At 51.2% G+C, this 17,316-nt stretch overlaps 1 protein-coding gene across 7 annotated transcripts; it reads left to right on the top strand.

The window, feature by feature from the left end:
• The first annotated feature begins 4,803 nt into the window (after nucleotides 1–4,803).
• Nucleotides 4,804–17,273, top strand: CCDC130 (coiled-coil domain containing 130). Of its 7 annotated transcripts, none has more exons than XM_036302823.1 (11): nucleotides 4,842–4,900; nucleotides 5,840–5,884; nucleotides 8,129–8,173; nucleotides 9,402–9,455; nucleotides 10,515–10,597; nucleotides 10,949–11,004; nucleotides 12,608–12,668; nucleotides 13,502–13,644; nucleotides 13,755–13,927; nucleotides 16,375–16,513; nucleotides 16,632–17,273. In XM_036302823.1, the coding sequence occupies exons 3-11, from the start codon at nucleotides 8,171–8,173 to the stop codon at nucleotides 17,099–17,101; spliced, it is 1,182 nt and encodes a 393-aa protein (XP_036158716.1). In that variant the 5' UTR covers nucleotides 4,842–4,900; nucleotides 5,840–5,884; nucleotides 8,129–8,170; the 3' UTR covers nucleotides 17,102–17,273. The 7 variants fall into 7 exon arrangements, with proteins under 7 accessions (XP_036158715.1, XP_036158716.1, XP_036158719.1 ...); XM_036302826.1 differs by lacking the exon at nucleotides 5,840–5,884 and adding an exon at nucleotides 9,963–10,245 and having other exon boundaries at nucleotides 4,865–4,900; XM_036302822.1 differs by lacking the exon at nucleotides 5,840–5,884 and having other exon boundaries at nucleotides 4,804–4,900.
• The last annotated feature ends 43 nt before the right edge of the window (nucleotides 17,274–17,316 follow it).

Genomic DNA, 17,316 nt, shown 5'->3' with positions numbered 1-17,316 from the left:
CAGAAATGTCAGGGGTGTCTGTATGTCTCTGGTTCCTTGCCTTTTCCCCACATTTTAGGGACAGTTGGCTCCAAGGGATCGCCAGACCCTTCCTATTGCACACCAGGTCAACAGAAAAACAAGCAGTAGAGCCAGAAATAGAAGCCAACTGTTTCCCAGAATCCAGCTTTCCTAAACCCATAAAGCCACAGTCCCCCTTTTAAAAGTCCTTTGAACTCGGTATAATAAAGGCAGTGCCTGAGTTAAGTGCATTATTATTCCTGTTGTTTGGAGGTAATATACAGATGGCATCGAGCTCTTCGAGGTAAACACTTGTTCTCTTCCGTGTTCTCTTCGAAGCCACAAAGCACACTGGGGCCTCCTGGCTTCCAGATGCTCTTCCATGGCTGGGAAGGGAGGTGCCTTTTCTCCTTTAATCCAGCCCCATCTTCTTCCTCTTCAGAGACATAGGCCAAATAAGTAGCTCTCACTGGCCTGCATTGACTCAGAGTCCTTAGCATCACTACCCTTCTCTTGCCACACATGACACGCCTATTTCTAAACAGATGTTCCTTTTCAAGTTTTTGTTTCCCCAAAGACTTTAGTTCAGAATAAGGCAGGTGCAGCGGCTAATGAGTGGAGGTATGGCACTGAACTTGGCTGGCTTTGCAGGTCCTCTTCCCTCCTCCTCTGGAATCGCAGGATCCTGGTGAAGTCACCCAGGCTCCCTAAGTGTGTTGTGTGCTCAGTGCCTGGCCACGCGGGACCTGGAGATGTGCCCTGGCCCTCTTCTTTCTGCCTTCAGGCTCACACCGTGAAGAGGATTTGCTAGAATCTATTGCATAACTGAGAAACCAAGTATTGTCCTGATCACATGGGATCTTACAGAGGCAAAAATATAGAGGGTCCCCAAAAATGTACACACACACTTTGAATAATTATAAAGGCAGAGCTTATTAAAATAGATTTTATTTTTTAAATTGAGCTATCAGCTGTTACAATGTGTGTGTACATTTTGGGGGGATACCCCGTATAGGTCTTTAATTGAGTTTTCTGATTTGCTTTCGATTGATTTGAAAACACATCAAGCAGATTTCTTTCATTGTATGTTGATTTATAGCCTGAGAAAGAAACTATTGCGGCATCACAAATTATGGCAAACTTCGTGGCTTAAAACAACCTGTTTATCTCTGTTTCCGTGGGCCAGGAGTCTGGCTACAGCTTAACGAAGCCCTCTTCATGGCTGTGATCGAGGCATAGGTCAGGGCTGTGTCTCACCGGAGGCTCGACTGGGGAAGGGCCTGCTTCCAAACTCATGTGGTGATTAGTAGAACTTCCTTTCATTGCAGGCACTCACACTGAGGGCCTCGGTTCCTCACTGGCTGTTGGCTGTGGGCGGCCCTCACTTCCTTTTCACAACATGGCAGCTGGCTTCATCACACCCAGCTAGGAAGAGAGTCCCTGGCAAGATGAGCACTACAATCTTAGGTATTTATGTACAGGTAATCACGTGTATCCCATCACCTGACTATATTTTACTAGTTAGAATAGAGTCCCTGGGCCCTCAGGGATTACACAGGGGCACCAGGAGGCAGTGATCTGGGGCACCACAGAATCTGTCTACTACAGAAACCCTCTCCTCTGGCAAGAAAAAGAAATTAGCAGTTGGATTTCTTTCCTCACATGCCACTGTCTTTGCCCTTTCTTCTCTCAAAAGGATGAAGAAAAGTTTGGGTTGCCTTGAAATCATCACCCACCTCTCTCTTCCTTGCTCCCATAACCATGCACAGGACCACTCTCCTAGTCAAGGTTATCTTGGTTGCAAGAAAGAGAAACTTGCCCTGGCTGGTTTGGCTCAGTGGATAGAGTGTCAGCCTTCGGACTGAAGGGTCCAGAGTTCGATTCTGGTCAAGGGTACATGCCCAGGTTGTGGGCTCGATCCCCATTTGGGGGTGTGCGGGAGGCAGCCAATCAGTGATTCTCTCTCATCATTGATGTTTCTATCTCTCTCTCCTCTCCCTCCCTTCCCCAAATCAATACAAATACATTTTAAAAAAGAGAGAGAAACTTGTTCAAGCTAGCTTAGTCGAAGGAGAAGAGTTTATTATAGGGATATCTCAAGGGACCTAATAACAGAAAGGCCTCCACACATTCCTCCCCCCCACCCCCCCTTCAGTGGCTACCCACTAAATCCAAAGTTCCATGTTCTCAGGTCAGGCCACAGGCAGATTCCTGTGCATGTCTGGATGCCAATTCTAACTTCCCAGGAGCAAACCCAATTGACCCAGCTTGGGTTAAACCTACACTCCTGACCCAATCAGCTGTCGCCGAGGATTGGCTGGCTGAGTACAAATGCTTGGAGATTGGATGTTCTCCAAGGGAGGGGTAGCAGCCAAAACAGTTTTGATCACAGCCACAGACCAAATATAAAATGTCTCACCTGTTGCACCTGCATTCTCAGCTCTGGATCTCAGCTCTGGATGGTGATTGGAGAGAGAACGCTGGAGTTAGGCCTAAACCAAAGACTCTCAGAGGTAGGCAGGAGCTGAAGGGCTGGCATGCAGAGGACTGGTCGGCCTTCTGTGGCCTTTGCAGGCAGGAATAGGGGAAGTGGATGCCAATAGCAGGGAAGCGGGTTTCAGCTTCATGTAAAGAACTGCCAGATACTTAAAACCCACCTAATCTTCTGTCATTCTCTTGTCCCCAAGAGCTGCACCATGATCCTGGAATGCCCTTCTCAGCCCACAACTTTCTTTTATTCAAAATGTTTTACAAGTACATATGTAGACATTTATTGTATTCACTCCCATGGGCAGAGTAGAAACATACCACTTTATAGATGAGCAAACAGAGGTGGGGGTTCAGGATCCCCAGAACTAGAATCCAAGACCCTTCCTACCACCCTGCCCAGGCTGGCTAATTGCCCCCCTCTCCCTAAGTCAGTTCCCCCGGTGCCACAGGAACTGCCCTGAATTTGGCATCATTATAGAACAGGCTTCATATCTCAAGCTGATGTTTTCATATCTCAGTGGATAGGGTCCCGGGTTTGATTCCGGTCAAGGGCAAGTACCTGGGTGGCAGGCTCCTCACGGCCTGGGCCCTAGTCAGGGCATTTGCAGAAGGCAACCAATGGATGTATTTCTCTCACATCGATATTTCTGTCTTTCCCTCTCTCTTCCATTCTCCCTAAATATCAATGGAAAATGTCCTCAGGTGAGGATTAAAATATATATGTGTGTATATGTATAAGTATATATATATATGTGTGTGTATATATGTATATATATGTGTGTGTGTATATATATATACACATATATAATAAATATATATATCACTAACAACTTATATTAAAAAGAAAAGAAAAACAAGTGAGACTACACATCCCTGAAACCAAGGTACTTACACCTCCCCTCCCCAAAATATCACTCACAGGTAGAATTCTGTGGCTTTTTAGTCACTGTCTGTTCGTTGACGTGCAAGATAAGGACTCAAGCAAATTTCAGCAGTTGCAAGCAAAATTACTGGGGCTGAAGGCAGCTCCATGCCGTTCCTCGGGATCCGTGGGCGTGCCTCCACCCTGTGCCCCTTTCCTCTGCCTTGCTCCTCCTCATCCAGCTCAGGGGTCCCTCCTCACAGTAATCTCACTGACTCTCACTCCTGCCCACTCCCAAACACCCGCCCTTGTTAAAGATTTCCTCTAGGTGCCCATAGCCCTTATATTTAATGCACACAACCCTCAGATTTAGCATCATCAGATGGAGGTCAAATCCTCCACCCCGCACTAGCTGTGTGACCTTGAGTCAGTTACTTACCCTCTCTGGGCTTGTCTCATCTGTAGAACAAGAATGATAGCATATTCATCTCATCGGAGCAGTGTTCCCTGAGATAATACATGTGAGTAGTGAGCACTGATGAATGATGCTTGGTAAGCAGTGAGCACTCAGTATGCAGTACCATAATTACATGAGAACTGACTTGCAAGACCTTTAGAATAAATCCTGGCATCAAATAATATAGTAGTAGTAGTATTGTCATCATTTCTCATACTGCCCTTGATAAACTGCCAGTTGATATGTCTGCCTTATCAGTGAGAAAAGGGTGTGTCATTGACTCTCAGTCCCCATTGCCTGCCATATAGCACCCACCTAATAAACAGCTGTTCACTGCACAAACGAACAGATAGATCCTGTTAGGCCCTACTGGGCATAAAAGTAAATTCAAAAGCCTGGGAAGAAGGCACACACAGCCTGGGCTGGTCTGAAGGCTCAAAGGCCCACTTCTCCTGTAAAAGGGTCCCATAGTACATTTTTCAGGCTCTTGTCTGGGCCATACACTCTGTTGCAAACATTCAACTCTGCCACTGTAGTGGGAAAGTGGCCATAGGCAACAGGTAAATAAATGGACTTAGTTGTATTCCAGTAAAATTTTATTTATGGTTACTAACATTTAAACTTCATATTATTTTCACAGCATAAAATGCTATTCTTTTGACTCCCCCCCCCCCCCCCCAACCATTCACAAATAGAAAAACAGTCCTTAGCTCGTTAAAAACCAAGGGGCTGGTTTGGTTTCCCACGTGCTGGTTGGCATTTGCCAACACTCGCCCTGAGGTTTCAGCCCAGGAGTTTGCGCTGCTGGGAGGGCGCCGGTAGGGATGCTGGCTTGGGATTGGGCCAGGGATAGTGGGCGGGACCGAAGCTGGGCATCCTGACGTGTACGTGATGGGGAGGGGTAGTCCCGGATTGGTCCACACCGGCGGCTGAGAGCGCGAGGCGTGTTCAGCACTCAGCCAATCACGCTGCGATTCCACATCGCCCCGCCTCGCGCTAGCGTCTACGTCACGCGGGGAGTGCGCTACCCTTCTGGCGCGTCCAGCACCACTTCCGGGCACAGTCGCGGCGTGACGTCAGGAGGAGGGCAGGTAAGGGCTGGTAGGCGGAGGGGCGGCCAGGCCGGTAGGGCCCGGGGAGTGGGGTGGAGTGGGGGTGTCAAGCTGCTCCCTCACCCAATCTGGGAGCCGTCCTACTGACACGAGCACGCCGGGGGTTCCCACGGTTCTGGGGTCGCGGGCCCGTTGTCCGGAGCGGCCCAGGTCCCAGTCGTGACCCCGGACCCAAATCCCGGGCTACGGCCGTGACCCCAGACGCAGCCTTGGCCCGTATGATGCCTGCAGGGCCCCTCGGTTTACTACATCTAGAAATGGAACCAGTAAGCCCCTACCTCGCTGGGTCGTGGTGAAGATTTTGTAAAATAACTCTTGTAAAACGGTGGGCATGAGAAACAATCAAAACCACCAACTTGGTTAATTCGGCGTTAGGTGCTGTTCTGAGAACTTGAACTCACTGAGTCTTTTTGGTTTTTTTAATATATTTTATTGATTTTTTACAGAAAGGAAAGGAGAGGGATAGAGAGTTAGAAACATCGATCAGCTGCCTCCTGCACACTCCCCACTGGGGATGTGCCCGCAACCAAGGTACATGCCCTTGACCGGAATCGAACCTGGGGACCCTTGAGTCCACAGGCCGACGCTCTATCCACTGACCCAAACCGGCCAGGGCAAACTCATTGAGTCTTAACTGCAGCCTTATCAGGTTGATACTTGGAGGCCCAAAGAGAGTGAGCAGCTTGTCCAAAGTCAGGCCGCTAGCAAGCAGCACAGTCGGAATCCAAGTCCAGTAGTATGTCCTGGGCAAATACAGTCTGTGGTTACTCCTGACACCAGGGATCAGAGATTGCCATCTGTCCAGCCTACTAGCCTCAGCTGGACCATTCACTGGGGCAGTAGACCATGTTAAGATCCTGGCTCCTGTAAACGCAGTACTTTGTGCAAGCCCTTCCCACTGTGTTATTTCATCCACAGCAACCCCAGAAAGTCAGCCCTGTCGCCCTCGTCCGCTCTTTACAGGTGAGGACATGTAACTTAGGGAAGCTCAGACACTGGCCACGGTCTCCCAGTGAGTGAGGAGAAAAGCTGAGATTCAAGCCCAGGGAACTCTGACCCCAAAGCCTGAGTGGGCACTTAGCTATTTTGTTAGCAAAAACATCCAGGGGCACTCTTTACAGATGGAGGACCCAAGATAGAGGGAGGTTCAGGACAGTGTCGGAGCACCCTGGTTCTGCCTCCCCATCAACTTCTGACCCTGGGCAAGTTACTTAGGTCCCCAAGTCAGTTGGAAGTAATAGTCACAATACAGAGGAAATGAGGCAATGATGTCAGGTTCGGTGCAGCGCCTGGCACACAGTCACCATTCGAGAGTGCACAACTAAGTTAGCAGAAGCAATTAGGCCAAGCTTCCTGACTAGCACAAGAGAGATACTCACTTCTTAAATGATTGGGGAAAACTCAGAAGGAGAATAATTTGTAACGAGTGACAATCATGTGAAATGAGAATTATTTCAGTTGCATTGATATGAGTACAGTGCACCCATTCATTTACATCTTGTTCACAGCTACTTTCTGTGAACTGGGCAATGGGCAGAATTGAGTTGTTGGGACAGAGACAGTCTTGTCCGGAAAGCCAGCAGTTTTTACTAAATGTTCCTTAACGGAAACCTCGCCAATCCCAATTCAAGACCTAAAAGTCTCTCCTCCAAACATGCAGGGTGTAGGGGATATCTAACCCCCAGTTTTAGGATCTCTAACCCTCTGCATTTGATACCTGTGTCACCTGCCACCGATTCTTAAGAAATTTCAATCAGTTACCAATGGTTCTTCCGTCAGAACTTTTGTTATAAATATCAGCTTTTTTAAAAAATATGTATTTTATTGATTTTTAGAGAGAAAGAGAGAGAGAAACATCATCGATCAGCTGCCTCCTGCACGCCCCTACTGGGGATTGAGTCTGTAACCCCGGGCATGTGCCCTGACTGGGATTTGAACCAGTAACCTCCTGGTTCCTGGGTCACTGCTCAACCGCTGGGCCACACCAGCCGGGCAATATCAGCTTTTTTTTTTTTTTTTTTAGTTTTTTTTTTTTTTTTTTCTCACCCAAGGATATGTTTGTTGACTTTAGAGAGAGAGGAAGAGGGAGAGAGAGAAACATCCATCAGTTGCCTTCTGTACCCACCCTGACCAGGGATCAAACCGCAACATTTTGGTGTACAGGACTACACTCCAACTAACTGAGCCACAGGCCAGAGCCTTCTGTCAAAATTAATTTATTAGCGGCCAGGCACTGTCCTTGGTGCTAGAGCTATGGCCAGGTGAGATCTTGCAGAGGAGGCAAACTGTAGACAAGTAAACAGACACGGTGGTGTGATAGGAACTCCAGGGAGAAGTGACTCCAGTGAGGCCTCTGACAAAAGTGATGTTTGAGCTGAGACCTGTGACAGAGAACAGACGGCTCTTGGAGGAGTGCTCAGGCAGGTGGCCTGCACTGCTTAGCCTCCGAAGGCAGCCAGGAAGCCAGAGTGAGCACGCGGGAGAGGGGTGAGAGGCAGGCTTGGAGAGGGAGGCAGAGGATCCATAGCACACAGCCAGGGGGGTAATGGGGGAACATGATTCTCAAAGCAATGGGAGTAACTGGAGGGGTTTAAGCAGGAGAGCGATACTTTAGATTTATTTTTTAAAAGATCCTCCTAGCCCAGCCGTGGGCAAACTATGGCCCGCGGGCCAGATCCGGCCCGTTTGAAATGAATAAAACTAAAAAAAAAAAAGACCGTACCCTTTTATGTAATGATGTTTACTTTGAATTTATATTAGTTCACACAAACACTCCATCCATGCTTTTGTTCCGGCCCTCCGGTCCAGTTTAAGAACCCATTGTGGCCCTCGAGTCAAAAAGTTTGCCCACCCCTGTCTTAGCCCCTGTGGGACAAACAGACCGTGGGAATTGCGGGCAGAGTGAGACCAGAGAGAGGTGGCTGCCCTGGTCCAGGGGAGCAATGGCAGGGGCCATGGAGGGGTGAGAGGTGTGTGTTAGCTGTGAATATATGCTGGATGGCGAGTGGACAGGACACTCTTTCTAAACCAACAAACGCTGCTCTTTGGACCCCTGCGGGGAGGCTCTTCAGAGTCGACACCACCTTACCCAGCCCACAGCATCTTCTCAGGGAAGCCGTGGCCCCTCTGCCCGGCTCCCCAGGAGCGTGGGACTGGGCAGATGGTCAACACAGCACAGTCCGTATCAGTGTCTTGTCATCTTTTCAGATTGGCCACGTTGAGGGTGAGGACCAGTAGGCAGTTCCCAAGATGGTGAGTAGACTGGCTTGTGTTTCTTGGGGTTCTTCTCTAGTCTTCATTAGACCCCCACAGTAGCCCCTTCCTCCCCTAAAGCCCTTCCCTGTCCCTGAGCTCTAAGATGGTATTTTCAAACTCTGGATTCATGATCCTCTGGTGCAGTAGTTCTCAAACTTTGCTTCACATTAAAATCACCCGAGAAGCTTTTTTCTTTCTTTGATTTTTTTTAATGAGGTGCAATTCTCATAACAAAATTAACCATTTTAAATTGTATTATCCCATGGCATTTAGCACATTCATAATGCTGTGCAGCCACCATCTCTAACTACTTCTAAAACGTTTCCATCACCCAGAAGGAAACTCCTTCCCTATTAGCAGGCACTCCCCTTCCCCCCTCCTCCAGCCCCTAGCAACCACTAGTCTGCTTCATGTCTCTATGGATTTGCCTATTCAGGACATTTCATGTAAATGGGATCATATACCATTTGGCCTTTATATCTGGCCTCTTTCACTTAACGTAATGTCTTCAAGGTTCACCCAGGTTGTAGCATGTATCAGAGCTTCATTCCTTTTTATGGCTGAATAATATTCCAATATGTGGATGGACCACCTTTGGTTTATCCATTTATCCATTGATGGGCATTTGGGTTGTTTCCACTTTTTGGCTGTTGGGGATGCTGCTGCTGTGGACAAGGATTTGTTTAAACATGTTTTCCAGGTTGCTTTTTAAAAGCCCAGTGTTCAGGCGCCACTCTGCAGAGCAGGTCCTCTGTCAGGAGTTTTCTGGGCGTGGATCCCAGATAGCAGTATTTTAGAAACTCCTCAGGTGGTGGTAATGTGCAGCCAAGTTTGAGACCCACTGCTTTGGTGGGTCATTCAGTCATCTCAGCCGGTGGCTGCCAGCTTTTGAAAAGAGACTCCCCAGCCAGGGTAAGGGCTCTTTCATGAAACCTGTGCCTCAGCTGTATTGCGGGCATGTCTGCCCTGTTGCATTGTTAAATGTGTCTTACTGTAAGTCAGACCCCCCAAAAAATACAAAAGCCATTGCTCTAGGAGAGTGGAACCCTCGTGGAATTTTCCATGGCAACGACAGTGGGCTTTTCCCCCAGGTCACCAGTCCTCGACCAGACACGGAGCCCAGGGCCGTCCTCAGTCTCCCTCATCCAGGTCCCGCCCCTCAAGGCTGCACCACTAGGTGTCCTGCAGGACCCTCTCTGAGTCATGTCTCTCTTCTGCTTTCCAGGGTGAAAGGAAAGGTGTAAACAAGTACTACCCTCCGGATTTCAACCCTGAAAAGGTAAGAGGCAGGCTTCCCTCCCCATGTCCATGATGGCAGAGACCTCACGGGGCAGGGTGAGGTCTGTCCCCGGCATCCTCATCACCGGAGCCACAGCTGCAGAGCATGGGCGACCCTGAGATCGCTCTGCCTTGCTCTGGTGGCACGCGTCTCGGGGTAGTCTTCATTCCCAGAGGTGAACATGGCTCTCATCAGTGACCTTCTGCTCTGTGCTCAGCTTGGCGTATTTCCAGCAGAACTCAGGATGAGGTCAGGCACTCAGGCCCTGGGTCAGATCCCAGCCCCTCTGGTCTCCTCACACCCTCTGCTGTTCCCTCTGCTTGGAATCTCTTCCTCCATTTGACCACAAGGTTATTTCCCTTCCTTTAGGTCTCTGCTCATCGAGGGCCTCCCTGACCGTTGTGTCATTCTCTTATTCCATTACCTAGTGCTTTGTCTCTCTTCATAGCCCCTTTAACTCCCTGACACGTTGTCTGTTTACTTGTGTATTGTCCATTTCCCCTTTAGAACGTTCACTCCACCCGGGTAGAGACGTTCCATCTTGCTCACGGCTGTGTCCTCACATATAGAGGCTGAGTAAGTCTTCTGAGTGGATCAGTGCGATCTGGGTGCCTGGCCCCAGGCCTTGACTCAACCTCTCTACGCCACAGTTTTCCCATGTCAAAAAGGAAATAAAACAACCTGTCCTCACAGACTTGCTGAGGGATTAAAATGCGACAATGCACATAAAGTAGCCAGTAAACGTTTGCCAGTATTTTCATCTCACCTAGTTCTCCCACGACACCCAGAGGTAATTACGGAACCTGGACTCAGGAAGGCAAATGGTGAGGTTGCTACCCAGGGTCACACGGCGCTTTCAGCTCTTAAATGGGAGAGGAGAGATTCAGATTCATGTACTCATGAGCCCAACCGCACTGGCTTCACCAGGGCCTCTGTGCCTTCCATTGTGCTGTTACTACCCCTGGTAGGTCATAAGAAAGAGGCCTCTCTCAGCCTATGCAAGCGAGCATGAGATTGCCCAGCTTAGCAGTGCTAACCTGCTCCTTCCTCCCTGTGCAGCATGGCTCTCTCAACCGATACCACAACAGCCACCCGCTCCGGGAGCGGGCTCGGAAGCTGTCCCAGGGCATCCTCATCATCAGGTAAGGCCTGAGAACCCCCGCCCCTTGTGCCACCTGGCCTCAATCTCAGGAGAATTCAGCACTCCAGCGTGCCCAGTGCTGCAGGATCTTAATTCTGTTAAGCAGAGAGTCACCATATCAGTCGGCTGTTGCCACATAATCAAACAATAAGCACATATTGCTCACAAGTCCAGGGCTCAGCTGAATGTCTCTGTTGGCCTGGCCTGGCCTGGCTATAGGAACATTCGTCAACCGTTCTTTATCCCCCTCAGTGTGCGCCCTTTGCAGTGCGGCTGTGGCCAGAGTTGCAGGTGTGGAGTCTACGGAAAGCCCAGTGGACAAAAGCAAATAAGCTGTTTTCTGTTTGTGTAGATTCGAGATGCCATATAACATCTGGTGTGATGGCTGCAAGAACCACATTGGCATGGGTGAGTTTCCACCCACCCCCTGCTCCCACCCAGCCCACCCATTCAGTCCCACAGACATTGAAGCCCATTAACCATCAGGGACTCCGAATCAGGAGTCTGGGAGGAGGTGGCACCCAAGTGACTGGCAGGCTGCGGATGCCTCATTGCAGAGCAGTGGGGAGGCCAGGCTTTGAGTTCTTCTAGCTGAGTGATCCTGGACAAGTGACTGAGCCTCTGTGTACCTCAGTTTACCCATCTGTAAAATTCAGGTGGTCTGAGTGTCCACCTGTGTGGCATGTAAAGTATGTAGTGCACAGCCTGGCCTGCGTGGTTCAGTGGTTGAGGGTCGACCTATGAACCAGGAGGTCACGGTTTGAATCCCAGTCAGGGCACATACCCGGGTTGTGAGCTCAATCCACAGTGGGGATGTGCAGGAGGCAGTCGATGAATGGTTCTCTCTCATCATTGATGTTTGTATCTCTCTCTCCCTCTCCCTTCCTCTTTGAAATCAATAAAAATATATTTTAATAAATAAATAGTGTAATGCACAGCACATGGCATATGGGAGGGCTCGTAAATTCAGTCTGCTGCTGTCACTGTCCTTGACTGTCACCATTAGCATTTGGACCCCTGACTGTGCCACAGGTGCACTGATGGATAGACAGACAGGCATGGTCCAAGGTCTTGCTCAGCCTTGGTCAGATGACTCAGCTCTCCTGACTTTGTTTCCTCCTCTGGGATCCTCACAGCGCCTCCCTCAGCTCCTCACACAGCACCTGGGCCAGGAGAGCAGCTCATTCTGTAAACAGGAGCTGATGGCTCCCAGTGAGAGGATCCAGTTCTCCTGGCAGGGGCTGTGGAAGTGCAGGAAGGGGTAGGCCAAGCCACCCGGCTGCCGAGGAGGACAGGTGAGCCCTGTGGTGTCTCCCTGGTCAGACCCAGCCAGGGAATCCGCCCTAACGGCCACCAGGCACTCAGGGACAAAAAGTGGGGCTTGGCCTGACACCACCACACATGGGTCACCCTCCGGGACATGAATGGAAGCAGGACCTGGGAGCGGAAACCCAGCTAAGCCACACCACTCCCCAGCCCACGCTCTGTTTTTCTAGTTTAAGCATTTTTCACTGATAAACAAGGTCATACAGAGTCAAGAATTTATATCACCTAACTAGCAAAATAATAAAAAAAAAACCCTGAAAATTCTCTAGAAAATAATAAGTCCAGCCCTTCTCAAATGCTTGCTGAGCCAGGCCCTATTCTAAGCAATATGTGTTTTATTAGCTCCTGCAGTTTTCACAATAGCCCTGTACAGTAGGCATTCTAATCATCCCTATTGCATAGATGGGGAAACAGGCCCAGAGGGATGAGGTTGCTGGCCTGAGCTCACACAGCTGATAGGTGGTGGAATTAGGGTTCGTCCCAGACCCTCTGGCTCCTGCCTACCCTCCTCTGTGGCTTGAGCACCTGTCACACAGTCTGAACACAGGTCTTTGCTCCTTTGAATTTCAGTGCCCTCCTGAGGTACCTCCCCTGCAGGGGAGCAAAATACCCCCCTGCCTACCCTCTACCCGGGTGCGTGGGCTCCAGCCTAGCCTGAGCCTCCACTCTCCCCTTCTCCTTGCAGGTGTTCGTTACAACGCAGAAAAGAAGAAGGTTGGCAATTACTACACGACCCCGATCTACAGGTAGAGGCAGCCTAGCAGGTGTCTCAGGGACACGTGGGTGGCCGCAGGGTGAATGGACTGTAAAGGAGTCTTCAGGGGAGGGGAGCTGGTACCCTCTTCCTGATGGCCATCACCTGTGTTCTGTCCTGAACATCATCCTGGTGTGTCAATCAGTATGTCCCTCTGTCTAGACCCCTCCATGGCTCCCACCTTCCTCAGAGTAAAACCTCCCCATGGCCCACAAGACCCCTAACACCCTGCTCTATCCCATCCCTGCTCTCACCTCCCACACTTCCCCTCGCCCACTCTGCACCAGCCACACGGGCTCCTCACTGTCCCTCTCTCTTACCCAGACGCTCCGCCTCTGTTCCCTCTGCCTGGAACACTCAGTCTTCCCCAGACATCTGCAAGGCCCCTTCCCTTGGGTTTCTACTCCACCACCACCTCTCAAAGAGGACTTTTCTCAAGTGGCGAGTCCCACCCACACTGCGGTTGCTTGTGTCTTGGTGGGCAGTGTGGCCCCTGCTGAAATGTTCACCCCTCCAAGTGTAGGTTGGTTTGTCTCACTGCTATGTCCCTGGCAGCCACAGAGCAGCCGAGCTCAGGAGCGTTTGCTGAGTAAATGAATGAGCGAACAAATGAGTGAATGAATAACCTCCAGACAGGAGGTTAGTTCTGGTGTAATGGGACCATGTCTGTCTCGCCCAGGGCTGTATCCCCAGGTATGGAACTTGGTGGGTAGTAGATGCTCAGTAAACACTTGTTGAATGATGCGCACAGGTAGAAGGAAGCAGGCAGGGGTCACTTGGCAGCCTGGGGTGGCTGCAGTGTCCTGATTCCTGCCCACCTCCCAGATTCCGGATGAAATGCCACCTCTGCATCAACTACATCGAGATGCAGACAGACCCTGCCAACTGTGACTATGTGATCGTGAGTGGTGCCCAGCGCAAGGAGGAGCGCTGGGACATGGCGGACAATGAGCAGGTGCTGACGACAGGTGAGCACCTCAGGCAACCCCAGAGCCACCCCTGCCTGACCCTGAGCCTGACCCTGACCCTGAGCCTGAGGTGGGTCCCAGAAGGCCCAGCCACACTCCCGCCCTTGCAGAGCATGAGAAGAAGCAGAAGCTGGAGACAGACGCCATGTTCCGTCTGGAGCACGGGGAGGCCGACCGAAGCACACTCAAGAAGGCCCTGCCCACCCTGAGCCACATCCAGGAGGCACAGAGCGCCTGGAAGGACGACTTTGCCCTCAACAGCATGCTGCGGAAAAGGTTCCGGGTGAGTGGCTTCCAGCCCGGGTTTGGAACCACAGGCAGGGGCACCTGGCATCGCTCACATGGCAAGTTAAGACCAGGTCCCGCCCTATCCCCACCACATACTAGCTATACGCATGTCATTTCATCCAGAGTCTAATTTTTCCACCTGCATCATGAAGACCTCACAGCGCTCATGGGAGGCACCTAGCCCAGCGGCTATTTTTAAGCTCGTAGCGCCTTCCCCTATGGGGACTGGGCTTCGCTTTCAACAGATCTCCAAGGGTAAACGAGCCTCAAGCAAGGGCCCGGGTGAAGCCTGACCCTGCTGTGGGTGTCAGGGTACTGACCAACTGGTCAACGCCTAACACTCATTCATGGGCCCACTCAGCTGTCCCAAAACAAAATCCATAGACTGCCAGCCTGCCCCAAATAATCTCCAAAACCATCCCTGCCATGTGCTGACTCTGAGGAAAAAGGGGAAATCACTTATAATAAAATGCATATTTCAATTTGCATAATGTGTGGGCAGGATATCTGCACCTGCGTGGAGAGTCACTGAGGGCACAGGTACAAATGCTAAAGGACACCCAGGGCTATTGCCGTCGGTGACCACAATGGCTTCTGAGGTTGTGCCAAAAACGCTCGGTGGGGCTGTGAAAACGTGCCCTGGCGGGTAGCTCACCCGTATAAATGGGTTTCTCACCCTTGCAGGGTCTGACAGGGCCCCTGAGAACCTTCTCCTCCTCCTCCCACTCTGTGGGGTAGACTGTGCCCAGGACACTGCAGATGGAGCCCAGGCAGGAGCATTAGGGCTAACCCCACAGGCCACGAGTTCCCTCACTACCCTACAGCTCCCATCTCTCCCTGCTTCCTTTTCGGATCACTCTGTGGTCATCATTAGGAGTAAAATTACTAGTTTGTTTTTGTCTTTTTATTTACTTGAGAGAGAGAGAGGGCAGGGAGAGAGGACAATCAATTTGTTGTTTCACTTAATTATGCATTCATTGGTATGTGCCCTAACTGGGGAGCGAACCCTAAACCTTGGTGTATGGGGACTACACTAACCAACTGAGCTACCCAGCCAGGGCTCTAGTTTTCTTACTAATTACTTGTTACTAGAAGTGCTTCCCTGCAGCCAGGCCTGTGCCCTGAGCTATGTGTCCCCTGCCTTCTGGGCTTCTGCACCTGGTAGAAGGACCCTCAAACATACATCCCAGTGAGCCTACCTCAGTCCCTACCCTACCCCGCCCCCCCACATCCCCTCTTCTCAATAAAGAAGTTACCTGTCCACCCTGGCTGGGTGGCCCCGTTGGTTGGAGCATCATCCCATACACCAAAAGGTTGGGGGTATTCCTAGTCAGGGCACATACCTAGGTTGCGGGTTCAATCCCCAGTTGGAATGTGTACAGGAAGCAACCAATCTCTCTCTCTCCTCTCTCTCTTTCTTCCTCTCTCTCTAAAACCAATAAAAACATATCCTTGGGTGAGGATTAAAAGGAAAAGAAGAAGGCATCTGTCCTAGGCAGAATTCCTAAAGCTTGGAGTTGGACTTCACTCCCCCTCCCCATCTCCAGTTAGAAATTCTGTCAGCCTGGACCTTCAAATTATATCTGGTATCTGGCTGCTTCTGCCACCCCCATCATCTCCTACCTGGGCTAGCACAGTCCCTCTGCCCTGGTCTCCAGGCTCTCCCCCTCGCATCCCAACATTCTGTTTCTCCCCCACCCCCACCAGGGGACACCTATGAACACCTGAGTCAGTCACCTCCTTCCTGTGTTCAGACCCCTCCCTCCGTGGCTCCCACTTAAAGTAGAAGCCAAAGTCTTTCCCCCCCAGGTCTGAATGATCTGCCCCTTCCCCTCTCCGCCCCCATCTCCACCTTCCCCTTGTTCGCTCTGCTCCAGCCACACTGGCCTCCTCACTCTCCTCAGCAGCTCCCAGCATACTTCCGTCTCAGGGCCTTTGCACAGGCTCTTCCCTCCACTGCACAGTGCTCTTCCACCAGATTCCCACATGGCCCCTCACTCAGATGTCTTTTCTCAGATGTGATCTTAGGGAGACAGTCCCTGAGCCTCTTCTTCACCCTGTATCACATTTAAAGCTGAATCCCCTGGCCACTCCCTACCCCTTTCCTGGCATTCTTTTTCTCCCATCACATTTGTCTCACTCACCCACTAGAATGTCAGTTCCACAAGGGCAAGGGTTTTTGTCTGCTCTCTGCTGTGTTCCCAGTGTCTAGAACAAGGCCTGGGGCGAGATGGGCGTTACGTAAATATTTGTGGAATGAGTGAGTGAAGAACTGATGGTACACGTGTTAATAACAGTTGTGCCTCCCATTTGTTAAGCAACTTTTGTGGCCCAGCCATAGTGGGAGCTTTGAGAGGAGGAAACAGACCCGGAGATCTGGAGCAATGCTGTGAGTCAGCAGCGTGGAAGACACGGCTTTGATACCCACCTACTCCCCCACAGGAAAAGAAAAAAGCCCTGCAGGAGGAGGAGGAGCGGGACCAGGCTCTGCAGGCCAAGGCGAGCCTGGCCATCCCCCTGGTGCCTGAGACAGAGGACGACCGCAGGCTGGCCGCCTTGCTCCAGTTCCATACGCTGGACTGTGCGTGGGGCGGAAGGGATGGGCTGGGATGGGGAGAGATGGGGGGCCCGGCCTTGAATGGCAGACCCGGGCAGAGGGTGGCTCTGGACCTCTTTCCCCTCCTCTCCCTCTCCCCCAGCCTATGAGGACAAGCAGAAACTCAAGCGGACAGAGATCATCAGCCGCTCCTGGTTCCCCTCGACCTCGGGGCCCAGCAACTGCAGCAAAGCTGGCAGCGTCCTGAAGAAGCTGGCCCAGAACCGCAAATCAGCACCTGCGGGCTCCCCCATCACCGTGGGGGGCCTGGGTATTGTTCGAAGGCAGTCCCGGGAGACCTCAGAGAGCCCACAGCATGCTGCTGAGACCTCTACGTCTGAGAAGCTACAGGGCACCACCCAGGACATGCCCACATCCCCCCAAGACTGCTCTCAGGAGACAGCCAAGACCCCCAAGACAAAGGAACCTCAAGGGCAGACTGGGGGCTGTCAGGACAGGCCCCAGTCCTCATCAGGCTCCTCCCAGGAGGCAGCCGATCCCCAGGACACGCCACACCCCTACACCCTCAACTCTTCCCTTGTGGCTGACTACTCAGACTCGGAGAGTGAGTGATTACGGGACTGGACCACCAGCCCTCCAAGACCTCAGACATTACCCCTTCCTCAGACCTCGCCTTCCCGAGGGATGGAATTATTTATTTGATCCTGAAGAGGGGGAGCGGGTATGTGTGCCGTGTAGGACATCCCCCTTCCCCCCAAGACTTATTAAAGCCCTGCTTCTTTGCCCTTGCCTCCGGTTACTAGATGGGCCCAGGGGCTGCCCCTCTA

The sequence above is a fragment of the Myotis myotis genome, unplaced genomic scaffold, assembly GCF_014108235.1.
Source record: "Myotis myotis isolate mMyoMyo1 unplaced genomic scaffold, mMyoMyo1.p scaffold_m19_p_33, whole genome shotgun sequence".
In the NCBI taxonomy this organism is placed as follows: Eukaryota; Metazoa; Chordata; class Mammalia; order Chiroptera; family Vespertilionidae; genus Myotis; species Myotis myotis.
The sequence above is the reverse complement of the archived record's forward strand: the minus strand, read 5'-3'. Positions and strand labels throughout refer to the sequence as shown.

Excerpts from the sequence above, each read along its gene's own strand:
- CCDC130 (XM_036302822.1), top strand. Across the intron at positions 11,005-12,607 it reads CAAGAACCACATTGGCATGG|GTGTTCGTTACAACGCAGAA; the intron begins GTGAGTTTCCAC and ends TTCTCCTTGCAG. Across the intron at positions 16,514-16,631 it reads CCAGTTCCATACGCTGGACT|CCTATGAGGACAAGCAGAAA; the intron begins GTGCGTGGGGCG and ends CCTCTCCCCCAG.